The sequence below is a fragment of the Dryas octopetala genome, chromosome 9 (genome assembly GCF_963921425.1).
Source record: "Dryas octopetala chromosome 9, drDryOcto1.1, whole genome shotgun sequence".
In the NCBI taxonomy this organism is placed as follows: domain Eukaryota; kingdom Viridiplantae; phylum Streptophyta; class Magnoliopsida; order Rosales; family Rosaceae; genus Dryas; species Dryas octopetala.
In genome coordinates this window covers 9286236-9298663 of record NC_141374.1, presented here as the reverse complement: position 1 = coordinate 9298663, position 12428 = coordinate 9286236, and the positions used below count along the sequence as shown (strand labels likewise).

The 12428-nt window shown below is 43.0% G+C and overlaps 1 protein-coding gene across 1 annotated transcript; it reads left to right on the top strand.

Moving 5' to 3' along the window:
- The first annotated feature begins 962 nt into the window (after positions 1 to 962).
- LOC147273784 (putative glucuronosyltransferase PGSIP8) lies at positions 963 to 11636 on the top strand. Its single transcript, XM_086257696.1, has 5 exons — positions 963 to 1487; positions 8863 to 9121; positions 9614 to 9815; positions 9910 to 10057; positions 10871 to 11636. The coding sequence occupies exons 1-5, from the start codon at positions 1201 to 1203 to the stop codon at positions 11373 to 11375; spliced, it is 1401 nt and encodes a 466-aa protein (XP_086113822.1). The 5' UTR covers positions 963 to 1200; the 3' UTR covers positions 11376 to 11636.
- Positions 11637 to 12428: the final 792 nt, after the last annotated feature.

Sequence of the window (12428 nt, the reverse complement as noted above, 5' to 3'; positions counted from 1 at the left end):
ACTATGTTACTAACTTTATCAACTCTTCCCCCCAACCCAAGCCCTCCCCGCCCCTACCCCTCTATTTTTTATTTTTAGTTTTAAATTTAATTTTTTTAATAGAAATAACAATTGTAACCCTTAAACTAACATCTGTCATGACGGAATTTACCAAATGGCCTACATTAACATAATGTATAAGTATATGTCCTACATTAAGACACTTCTAAATATGTGTTATAAGTTATAACTGATACCAAAGTATTTGTCTTAAATGGAAAATATTCCCTATATACAAATCAAATTTGAATTTTCCCTAGGTCTCTAAATGGATAATGGGATATGGATTATTAAGTTGAATCTAATAATCCAAATTATGATTGATCCAATTGGGATTTAAATATAGGTGAATTAAATTAGAATCAGATTCGTTTACATGTCTAAATATAATGAAACGCTAGGCATGATTAGTTGTCCTTCACTCCTTCTGACCTCTTTCCTAATTATAATCCTTGATATAATTATAAGTTACATATTCGACCGAAAAAAAAAATTATAAGTAACATATGATTTGCAAATCTAGTCGCCGATCATCTCATTTGCAGAGGGCAACAGGGTCAATCAGATTTCCATTTCCTCAACCTCCGGGCCATACATAGCGACACGTGGCAGATCCTTATTTTGCAGTTTTTCAACTTGTAGTCAAAAGAAAGAAAACAACAGCACACAAAAATATCAAAGAGTTAGCCAAAATATCTTGAACCCCCAGTCAAATACAGAGCAATAGATCATAGACTAAATAACAACACACAACGTTACGACGGAGTAAAGCCCCTGCCCCTGCCCCTGCCCCAGACCACCAAAACTAAGCGTTTTAATCATATATAATACTTGTTTTTTTGGCCAATAATAATAATATATAATACAATCACTTAGAAAACAAAGAAAAAAGAGCGAGCCAGCTGGTTCATTTGCCTCGTTCCATTCTCGACCGTTGAAAAACAAATCAACGGCTCAGATCTCACAAAGCGCCTTTTCTTGTTCTGTTGTCTTTATAAAGCTAGCCTTCCCTCGTTGTCTCCTATTCAGAAAAATTCAAACTCCCTCTGTCTCCTGTCTGTCCGCGTCTTCTTTATATGCAAGTCCTAATTACCTCGCAGTAATGGCGATTGAGGCTTAGAGAGAGAGAAGAGAGAGAGAGAGAGAGAGAGAGACAGCTCAATGGCCAAGGGCAGCATTGGAATTTTGAAGGTTATCTTGCTGCTGCTTCTCGCAGTTTGCGAAACGACGGCGTATAGGAGGCGCGGCGAGGAGGGGAAGCAGAAGCAGAAGCAGCAGCAGCACTACAGGAATGCGTACGCGACGATGATGTACATGGGGACGCCGAGGGACTACGAGTTCTACGTGGCGACACGTGTCATGATCAGATCGCTCGCCAACCTCCACGTGGAGGCCGATCTCGTCGTCATTGCCTCCCTGGACGTCCCTCTTCGTTGGGTCCAAACTCTGTAAGTCCGAAACTTCGACACTCTCCGCTTGCGTTTTTGTCTTTTTCGTTTTTTCTTTTTTATGCCGTAACGTGCGCACCTAACCGTCCAGGAGTACGTTAAAAAATTTCTTGGGGGGGCTTCGCGTGCGTTCTGTTCTATTTTGAGGTTGGAAAGGTCAGTCAACTTGAGTTGAAGAATTAGGTGTGACTTGGTGTCTTGTGATTGGCTGAGTTATAGGTCAACGGTTTTGATTGGTTAAGACCATCTTACTTTCGGTGGTCTTGGATGTAGCCTTTATATCCTCTTTGATTCGTTCCATATATGGGATAAGAAATGCAAGAATCCTATCCAATTGTTGCCTAATCGAGTCACAGCGCACAATGTGAGATTACATTGATGGAAAAAAACTTGCCTGCAACAGTGCCACTACATTCATTACTACATGCCACATGGCGGAATTAATATCGTGAAATTTTTTTTTTTTGGGGTAATATTTATATTTGGATGACATGGCGTATTTGGATTGGTGGAGGAAGTCGACGCAACCCAAGAAGTGGAAATGCTGGTTTCGATGGAACGCGTCTGTTTGTCCATATGTTGAACAGTTTCTTTTCTTCTGGGTGCAATGTGCAAAGTTGACGCTTTGTTAAGAAGGAAGGGTAGATGTTAAAACTTATAATAATATTATAGACATTAATTGTTTTTTTTTTTTTGAGAGAAATTGCTTTGTTTTTATTAATAAGAGGAATCCTCATACAAAGCATGCTCGAGCCAAGATGGTCCCGAGTTCTCATCCAGCCAAAGGGACCACCCAAGGTTAGACAAAGCAAAACGAGCTAATAAATGAGCTACTGTATTGGAATCTCGCCGACGGAATTGACACAGAGAATGATCAAAAGTCGCCAGTAGAGCCTTGAGATCCTCGATAATCACTCCATCAGCCGCCATTGAGGGTAGTTGCCGATTGACTCTTTGAACAACCTGTGTGGAATCCATCTCCAATATGACCTGAGTGAGTTGCAAATCTTGAGCCAGCTGCAGCCCGAAAATCCCAGCCATCATCTCTGTCTCCTCCACCGAATAGCCACCGAAAATAGATTTGGTGGCAGCAATCACAAGTCGCCCCGCACTATCCCTAATGACAGCACCAAGTCCACGCCCTCTGGTCTTTGGCTTCATCCCTCCATCAGTGTTAATTTTGAACCAACCCTCCCCTGGCTTCTCCCATCGACTCGGAGGTGTTGCAACTTGTGGGGTTGGGACCTCTGTATGGTTTGCTACTGTGTAGTCCTCCGCGTATTTCTGAATCCGACCATAATGCCCCAGTGCATCTTCGTTGATTCCATTGATCACGTAGTCATTCCGTGCATTCCATGAGGCCCAGCATAAGAAAGCAAAAAGGATCTTCTCATTGTCAGTCAACACCATCATAGCATACCGGAGAAATACATCAAAACGCCCCTCAAAGTCCAGCTCCATTAAATTCCCGAAGGCTGAAAGTTGCCAGATTCTTTGAGACAAAGGACAACCCCATATTGCATGTAATGCAGTCTCAAAGGTCTCTCCGCAGCGCATGCACCTGGGAGTAGGGATTAGTGTGCGTCTATAGAGAGCATAGTTGCACGGAATAATCTCATGACTACATCGCCAGAGTAAATGTTGAATTTTTCCAGGCACTTTTAAAGCCCAAATATCTTTCCAAATATTTGCATTAGCCATCCCACCGCCGGCGTCACTGCCCTGGCCATCTTGCCTCATAGAAAGCGCCAACCAGTATCCACTTTTGACACTATACAGCCCATTCTTTGTGTAGTGCCATATAAGGTGATCAGGTCGAGCTGAGGTACTTAGAGGGATGCTAGTGATCATATCGGCTTCCTCTAATCGAAAATGCTCATAAATGAGAGCAGAATTCCATCGCCGTTCAGGGGTGATAAGCCGGGAAACCCTCATATCGGTGGGGAGGGAAGGGAGTGATTGTATCTGAAAGGTTATGGGTTGTGGTAGCCATTTATCTTCAAAAATATTGACGGACATACCATCTCCAATTCTCCAACGAAGACCCCTATCCAACAAATGTCTAGCCCAAATAAGAGACCTCCAGATTAATGAGGGGCGTGTACCAATGGTCGCCTCCATAAAGGATCCAGTCGGGTAGTATCTCCCTTTTAGTACCTGACTCATAAGTGAAGTTGGGTTCTGAACTAGCCTCCATCCCTGCTTGGCTATCAAAGCTTTATTGAAACACTCCAAATCACGGAAGCCTAACCCGCCCTCTTTCTTGGGCTTGCAGATCGCTGCCCACTTGAGCCAATAGATACCTTGCTTCATATGTCTCTTTCCCCACCAAAACCGCGATATCAGAGAGGTAATTTCCTTTCGGATCCCTTGAGGCATGCGGAATAGACTCATATAATAAGTGGGCATTGCTTGGATAACAGACTTCACCATAATCTCTTTCCCGACCTTGGAGAGTAATTTTTCTTTCCACCCCTGTAACTTCCTCCAGATTCTGTCTTTGATAGGTTGGAACAATTTTTTCTTTTTTCGTCCAACCACTGTTGGAAGTCCCAAATATTTCTCATGACAATCAGTGATCTTGATGCCAAGCACTTGGGAAGTTATAACTTTGATAAGGTGGTCTGTCCGAGGGCTATAAAAAATTGCTGACTTCCTCAAATTAACCTTTTGGCCCGAAACTTCTTCATAAATCCTTAGAATTTGGGAGACCGCCCAGCTGGCCTTGGGTGTCGCATGAAGGAAAATAATACAATCGTCCGCGTAAAAAAGATGCGACACAGGAGGAGCCAGAGGAGCTACCCGAACGCCAATGATATCCCCACTACTCTCGGCATCACGTAGGAGGCTAGTGAGGCCTTCCCCGCAGAAGAGAAACAAATATGGTGACAGCGGGCAGCCTTGTCTGAGGCCTCGCTTAGGAACAATGTGTCCCAGCGGCGCACCCCTCCATAATACTGAAAAAGATGCGGTAGTAACACAATCCATTACTTTGTTCACCCAATTCGTGTGGAAACCCAGCCGGAGCATCATTGCCTCAAGGAAATTCCATTCGACCCGGTCATATGCTTTTTCCATATCCAGTTTTATAGCCATTTTTGCAGGTTCCAGCTCCGAAGTGTGTTTAATAGTGTGGGTGGTTTCAAAAGCAACCATCACGTTGTCCAATATATGTCTGCCAGGAACAAAAGCGCTTTGCTTGTCTGAGATCACCTGTGGTAGAACATGTTTCAGTCGATTTGCAAGAGATTTAGCGACTATCTTGTATAGGGTGGTGCAGAGACTGATGGGCCGAAAATCGGTCACATAGTGCGGCTGTTCAGTCTTTGGAATAAGGGCAATAAGAGTATGATTGACCCCCCTAACACTGGCAGTTCCGTTGAGAATATTCAGGCAAAAACTGCAAATATCATCGCCCACCACCGGCCAATATCGTTGATAAAAGAGCGCGGGCATACCATCATAACCAGGTGACTTTGTGGGGTACATTTGCGCCAAAGCCTCTTCTATATCCGCTCTTGTGAAAGGCATCATTAAACGGGCGTTCATAGCAGAAGTGACTCTCGGAGTGACAGTGTCCAAAATCCGTTGTATGTCTAATCCACCTGTAATAGAGAAGAGGGAATTAAAATAATCACAGAACATTGAGCCAACCCTCTCTTCCTGTTCAATCCATTCATTATTCTCATTAAAAAGCCCTTTTATGAAATTTCGCCTTCCCCTTTCCTTTGCCTGTTCATGAAAAAATTTGGTATTTTTGTCTCCCTCCTTAAGCCAGGTAATTTTTGATCGTTGTCTCCAGTAATCCTCATCTGAAACAAGCAGGTTGTGTAACTTTTGCTCAATGTCTTTTTGATGAGCGAAAGTTGTAGCATTTTGGGGGCCCATTTTTACTCTACCAAGATCATCTTGTAGGAGCTTCATTTCACGTTTCCTAGCACTGTAAAAGTCCCGGCTCCAGGCCTTTAATTTTTGTGCGCAAAGTTTCACGCCAGCCAAAGTTTGCTCCCCATTGGTCACCGTTCCCTTCCAAGTATCGGTTATAAGTTGCTCACAGCTAGCTTCCCTGCACCACATTTTTTCAAAATAAAATCTTCGACTCCTTCTGACACTGTTTCTGTTAGCCTCCTGTGTGAGAACCTCAGTGAGGATCGGAATGTGGTCAGAGCCAGGAACCTCCAAATGATACGTAAGTATGTGTGGGTAGTGTGCCCGAAGAGCATGATTTACTACACATCGATCCAGACGTTCTCTAACAAAGATCGCCCCATTCCGAGAACACTCCCAAGTGAAAGGAGTGCCCCGAAATGGGACCTCCTCCAAAGAACAATCCATAAGTGCCGTTCTGAAATCCCTCATTTGGTACTCCGCCTTGTCTCGCCCACCTTCCTTCTCAGAGGCATTTACAATCTCATTAAAATCCCCAATGACCAGCCACGCTCCATGACCGACTCCATTCAAACGGCGAAGCAATTCCCATGAGTGGCGTCTCTCCGCCGTGGATGGGTGACCATAAAAACCTGTAAGTCGCAAGTTATAATCATTAGGTGATTCAACTTGCATATCAATGTGACCTGTAGAAGAACTCAGTAGTTTTAGATTCCAACCAGACTTCCAGAGCATGATTAAACCACCGCCTAAGCCATGACGTTCCACCCTAATCCCACCCTGTAGACCAAGTCGCCCTGGAAGCTTTTCCATTTGCTTGTCCGTCATTTTCGTCTCCATTAAGAAAATGACGTCCGGACGTTTATCTCTCAGCACAAACTTGAGAGAGTCGAATGTTCGAGGTTGCCGGAGACCCCGAACATTCCAACTGAGGATCCTCATTGCTCGTGGTGGGCCGGAGCGTCCGGTCCCACCACGTGGTGCGCATCATTATCGTTCGGGGTCTTGCTCTTCTTCGACTTCCTTTCTGTATCTTCCATCTCTTTATCAATTTTCCTCTTCCTTTCCGTCACAGCCGCTGTATTTTGAGGAATGGAAGTATCTCCCTCCTTTGTCCGTGCTTGTCTTTTCCAGGCCCTAGTTTTAAGCTGGCTCCCCTCAGTGGCTTTTAAAGCAGCCCCCTCAGCCTGCACTTTACTATTTTGTTTTGGGCCACTCTTCCCTCGACTCCCCCCGTAGGCCACCTTAGAGGTTTTTGGTTGTTGAAGAGTGCATAAAAGAATATCCTCCGACTCCCGTATAGCAGCCTCTTTTCCTTTCCCCTGTACCTCAGCAAGAAGTATTGGATCAACACTCGTCAGTATTGGCGGCTGCGATTGGGTTGTGGTAGTCTTAGTTTTGGCATTTTCCATTCCAAGGGGGTTAAGCCTTTCCGTAGCTGTTTTTGTAACTGGAATACCCAAGGAGCTCTCCCCATTGTGAGCATTTGGTGTTCGGTGTCGTTCGGTATCCCCCCTGTCAAAAGTTTCTGCACCTTTTATTGTTAGCCCATTATCTTCCTTTTGTTGGGTAGCAGTTTTTCCAGCAAGAGTGCTGGAGGGGGTCGTTGAGGGCGAAGGGTAGGGGAGGCGCCCTCCTTCAGCTCCCTTGTGCCCACCATGCTCACCCAAAGTTGGCACAATAGGTTCAACTAAATTGTTCTCCCCTGCAACGTTCTCATCTTCCTCATCGGACTGCCCATCGTCTGAAACCTTCAATTTCCCTAACTCCACCTTGGTTCTCAACCATTTTCCCCACTGTTTGTCAGAGTCCTTTTTTTGGGCTGCGGTAGATATAGGACAACGGTTGAAAGTGTGCCCTAGTCTACCACAGTCGAAACAAAAGGTGGGGAGTCGTTCATAACGTAGTTCAACAATATGAGTTCCTCCACCTTCCAATCTGATCTTCTTGATTCTTGGTAGGGGCCGAGTCACATCCATTCGAACCCTGATCCTCAAAAATCTTCCCACAAGATCGGCCTCTATACCGTCACCCACATCCAGACATTTTCCCATTGCATCCCCAAGAGCCCTTCCAGTTGCTTCTGTCATGTAAAGAAGTGGGATGTTATACAATTGAATCCAGAAGTCAGCCCACTTTAGCGTCATAGCCGATGGGGCCATCGTACCATCTGGCTCTTCGAGTAGCACCAAAGCCCTGTCGAAAGTCCATGGACCTTGTTGAATGACCATCTTCTTATCTTGGGCAAAAGCAAATGTGAAAAGGAATAAATTTTCACCCAAATCCTTTGCATGTACCACCCCCAGTGTGTCCCACAGTTTGATCATTGTGTTCTTAAACGCTTTCCTGTTGAAAGGTTTCAGAGTTAATACTTGCGCCACCACACTCAAGCGGAGAGTTTCAGTATTCGTCGCTGCATCCATCCCACCCACCGGTGCTTCATCAATTTCATCCTCCGTGAGAATCAAAGTTTTGGCAAAACTAGTCTGCACCTCCGTGACATTAATTGTTTTTCTAACGTTATTAAAAACTTATATGTTGGACGATATGACATGGTTTTTATTGCGACTGTTTGTTTTGTTTGTATTGGTGTTATTTTGAGTTATTTATTTTTAAGAATTAAGATACCACCATATCATTTCCATATTAATTGAATAATTGGTGTATAAGATTTAGAAACTTTTAGTTATAGATTGAACCCACACATGATGTGGGTACATGTGATACATGGAAAGAAAGTGAGGTATGTTACATAAGGTTGATATTACCGTTCTGTCCTTGTAGTATATGTTTATATTTATATTTATATTTTTAACTTGGTTTTTTTGTTTTTATAAGAATTGTATGATAGTTGATATATGTATGCTCTCCTCTATGTATATTAAATTATAGATAGTGTTAAGGAGACTATTTATTTGAACCATCTTTCTAAATAAAGGTGGGACCTACCAATACAAATAGAACCTATCTCTATTCAAAGAGATGGTCTTCTTATCATTTTTTCTTAAATTATTATTAACAATTCTGTACATCAAGAAATAGACCTTTTTATGCTTTATATAATGACAAGCAAGGCATAGATTATTGGACTGCCATTCTATTGTTTGTCAGATCCCCCTTTGTTACATCACCACTAGTTGACAACTTAGGATGTAACACGTCTCACGCCGAGCCAAGGCCTTGGGCCCTACAAGTTGAATTTGAATAGGAATGTATGGAGGATTGTTCTAAATGATAACACCCTGAAAATTGTTTCTGAGTCGGTGAGTCCAAGAAATGTATTTCTCTAGCTTTGTTTGATATCATCATATGATGAAAAGAAAAGGGTATACAAAAAGGAAAAGTTCATAGCTGCTTATATACTAATTCATAATTTCATTTTGTACATTGTTTACGAAAAAGTATCTTGGTATTTTTTTAATTCATAAGTTACAATGATTTAGCTGTTCAGACATTAAGACAAGTTTTGTTATTTTGTTTGACTCAGAGAACAGGAAGATGGGGCAAAGGTGGTGAGAGTGGAAAATTTGAACAATCCATATAAGAACCAGAACAATTTTGACAACAGATTCAAGCTAACCCTGAACAAACTCTATGCATGGAGCCTAGTGGACTATGACAGGGTGGTCATGCTTGATGCTGACAACCTCTTCCTCCAAAACACTGATGAGCTGTTCCAATGTGGACAATTCTGTGCAGCTTTCATTAACCCTTGTATCTTCCATACTGGCCTCTTTGTGTTGCAGGTAAATGCCTACCTTCAAGCATATTTTGTTTGAAAACGTTTATGCAACCAGTTCAAACAGTAAAATGTTTTGGTTTTTTGACTTTTTTATTCCAAAGTTCCACAATGGATTCTTGATTGACATCCTCCAGATTTGGGTTAGAAAAAATGATGTGCAATTTTTGTGAATCATAATCTACTTAGTTCTCTTATACTACATCACCCCCCAACCCACCCACCCCCCCAACCGAAAAAAAAAAAGGAAAAAATTAAAAAATCTAATAGCTATAGCTGGTTTTATAGGAAGCTAATGATTGAGAAATTCTTTGACAGAATAGCCTTTTTACTTTATATTATACTACTACTTTAGGCTCCTACTCTGATTTTCTTTCAAAAAATTCTAAATTGGAGTCCATCTTTAGGCAATTATCAGAAGCAAACTTTTACTTGAATTCTTTCTTGTAGTTGCCTAAAAAGGGTCCACTTCGGGCTTCATTTATTTATGGTATTGCAGCCATCAATGGATGTATTCAAGGACATGATTCATCAGTTGGAAATTGGGAGAGATAATCCAGATGGAGCAGACCAGGGTTTTATAGGTGGTTACTTCCCAGACTTGCTTGATCAGCCCTTGTTCCATCCACCTCCTAATGGCTCCAAGCTTAATGGAACCTACAGACTTCCTTTGGGATACCAAATGGATGCCTCTTATTATTGTAAGTGAAACAAAAAAGCATGCATTTCCATTTTTCATATAATGTGTCCAACAATGACTGTATCTTAGTCATTCTCTACTTTTGCTTGCTCCAGATCTTAGACTGCATTGGAGTGTACCCTGCGGACCAAACAGCGTGGTTACTTTCCCTGGTGCAGCGTGGTTGAAGCCGTGGTACTGGTGGGCATGGCCTGTTCTGCCATTGGGCATTTCATGGCATGAACAACGCCAAAAAACTCTCGGGTAAGACCAAAACACATTTATGCAAATGTTTACTTGAGCTATGTCAAAAACTTTTTGGAACACCTTTCAAGTTGGTCAATACAAAACCAGTATGCACTTGCTTTACCCAGTATGCAGATGTGCTATCTTCCAATTTATTTACTTCCTGGACTAAGTATAGGAAAGCTTCAACCTTACAATTATTAGCTTGATATACATTGTTGGCCTATTTCCTAAGACCTTAATTGTTTTTATCTAGTGGTTGTCTAAGATGGTAAGAGAGTCTGACTACAAGAGGTCCTAGGTTTAAAATTCAATCCACATTCTCAATTCTTTGTTAATTTGCATGGTATATGTTTTTTCTTGCTCAGGCACTAGTCCCACATTGGATAGGCTAAGTGAAATACTCATTTAGTCTCTTTAGCTTAAGCTTTTAAGATGAATATTTAATATGATATTAGAGCCACCTAATGTAGGTTACCCTAATCAAAAGAGAGACAATTTACTCATGTGTTTGATCACCTAAAAGAAGGATTTCATGTTAGGGGGATTGTTGAGCATTAGTCCACATTGGCTAGACTAGATGTCTAAGGTTATAAAATATTTATTGGGTCTCCTCGCCTAATAACTTAAATTCTTAGGATGGATATCCAATGTTGCTTACACCCCACATGAGATAGGGTGTTAGTTTTTAGGATCTAATAGTTCTCTAACAGCTATAAGCAATAGATCTCTCGCATTTGAATTCATTATTTTCTGTTCAAATTAGTTATGGCATGCATAACACTAAAAATCACTGGATTTTCATTGCCCCCGTCTTCCTCTATTGTACAGGTATGGCGCAGAGATGCCTGTGGTGCTCATCCAGGCGTTAATCTATGTAGGAATCATAGCAATGACACGCCTAGCACGGCCGAACATGTCTAAGTTGTGCTACAGGCGCTCAGACAAGAACATCACCTTGATACACACAGCCCTCAAATTAATAGCTATGTGGTCCATTCTAGCTGCCTACATAGTACCTTTCGTAATCATTCCTCACACTATTCATCCACTGCTGGGCTGGAGTTTGTATTTGCTTGGCTCTTTCGCACTTTGCTTTGTAGCAATCAATGCTCTTTTGCTGCCAATGCTGGCAGTTCTTACTCTATGGCTTGGGATTTTTGGTGTTCTTTTGGTCATGGCATTTCCTTGGTTCCCAAATGGTGTGTTTAGAGCTCTCTCTGTGTTTGTCTATGCATTTTGTGCAGCGCCATTCGCATGGGTGTCGATGGTAAAGGTCATGACATCTTTTCAAGCCTCACTTGAAAGGGGAACGTATTTTCCGAAAATTGGGTGAGTCCTCTCCTCCTCTGAGGTTTGAACTCTGAAAGCACATACCAGCTCCCCAGGATTAAATGGCCAGGGCTGAGAGAGGATCTACCTGGACAAAATGTTGAAGCTTTTTTTTGCCTTTTTGTTTTGGGGACAAGAGGAAATGAGTCAGATGGAAAAGCTTTGTTTTGTACCATTGATTTTGTACCATAAACTTGATTGATACTAGTTTGAGGTAAACAGAAGGGGCACTCCATGGCGGGACCCACATGGAAAATTCTCTGTAATTGTACAAGATTTCTTTTAGAGTGCTGCTATTTGCACACCCTAAATTTCTCTTTGCACACCCTTTTTTGAAAAAAAAAAAAAAAAAAAAAAAAACTCAAGGGAAAAGACCATTTGGCCCTTCCCTCACCCACACACCCCATCCCTCACCCACACACCCCATCCCCATCTCCCCCCCCCCCCCCCCGTACACACCCCACCCCTCACCTGCAAATTTCCCTTACCTGCAAATTTTTTTTTTTTCTTCTTCACCGTCGCACCCTCCACCCTTTATCTTCTTCTTCTTCCCCCCACCCCAACCACCTCCCCCCGAGCCCTCCCCTCCTCTCCTCTCTTCTCCGACTCCTCCCCCCTTGCTCTGTTTTTTTTTTCCCTCCGCCGATCACCATCTTCCTCGCACCAGCAGCACCACATTCCTCGCAGAACCACCACCGCGCGCCACCACCTTCCTCGCAGCTAGCTCACCGTCGCGCGCCGGAGAGAAGATAACTTAAAAAAAAAAATTGGAGTGGGTTCGGCGGACCAGTGCCGAACCCGATGGATTCGTTCGGTAAGTACCCACCGAACAATCCTATTCTATTCGGCGGGTACCTGTCGAACGAAACCACTGGGTTCGGCACTGGTCCGCCGAACCCGCTGCAACTTTTTTTTTTATAAATTTGTTTGGCTGTCTGCTGGGTGAGAGGAGAGAGGGAAGGAGAGAGAGAGAGAGAGAGAGAGAGAGAGAGAGCGCTGCGCGCGGTGGCTGGAGGGCTGGGGTGGTCGGGGCTGGGTTGGGCGCTGGGAGGGTGGT

What these genes read in the sequence shown, in the direction of transcription:
- LOC147273784 (XM_086257696.1), top strand. Translation starts at nt 1,201, where the DNA reads ATGGCCAAGGGCAGCATTGGAATTTTGAAGGTTATCTTGCTGCTGCTT. An exon ending in CTGGCCTCTTTGTGTTGCAG is followed by an intron (nt 9,122 to 9,613) that starts GTAAATGCCTAC and finishes ATGGTATTGCAG; the next exon opens with CCATCAATGGATGTATTCAA. An exon ending in CAACGCCAAAAAACTCTCGG is followed by an intron (nt 10,058 to 10,870) that starts GTAAGACCAAAA and finishes TCTATTGTACAG; the next exon opens with GTATGGCGCAGAGATGCCTG.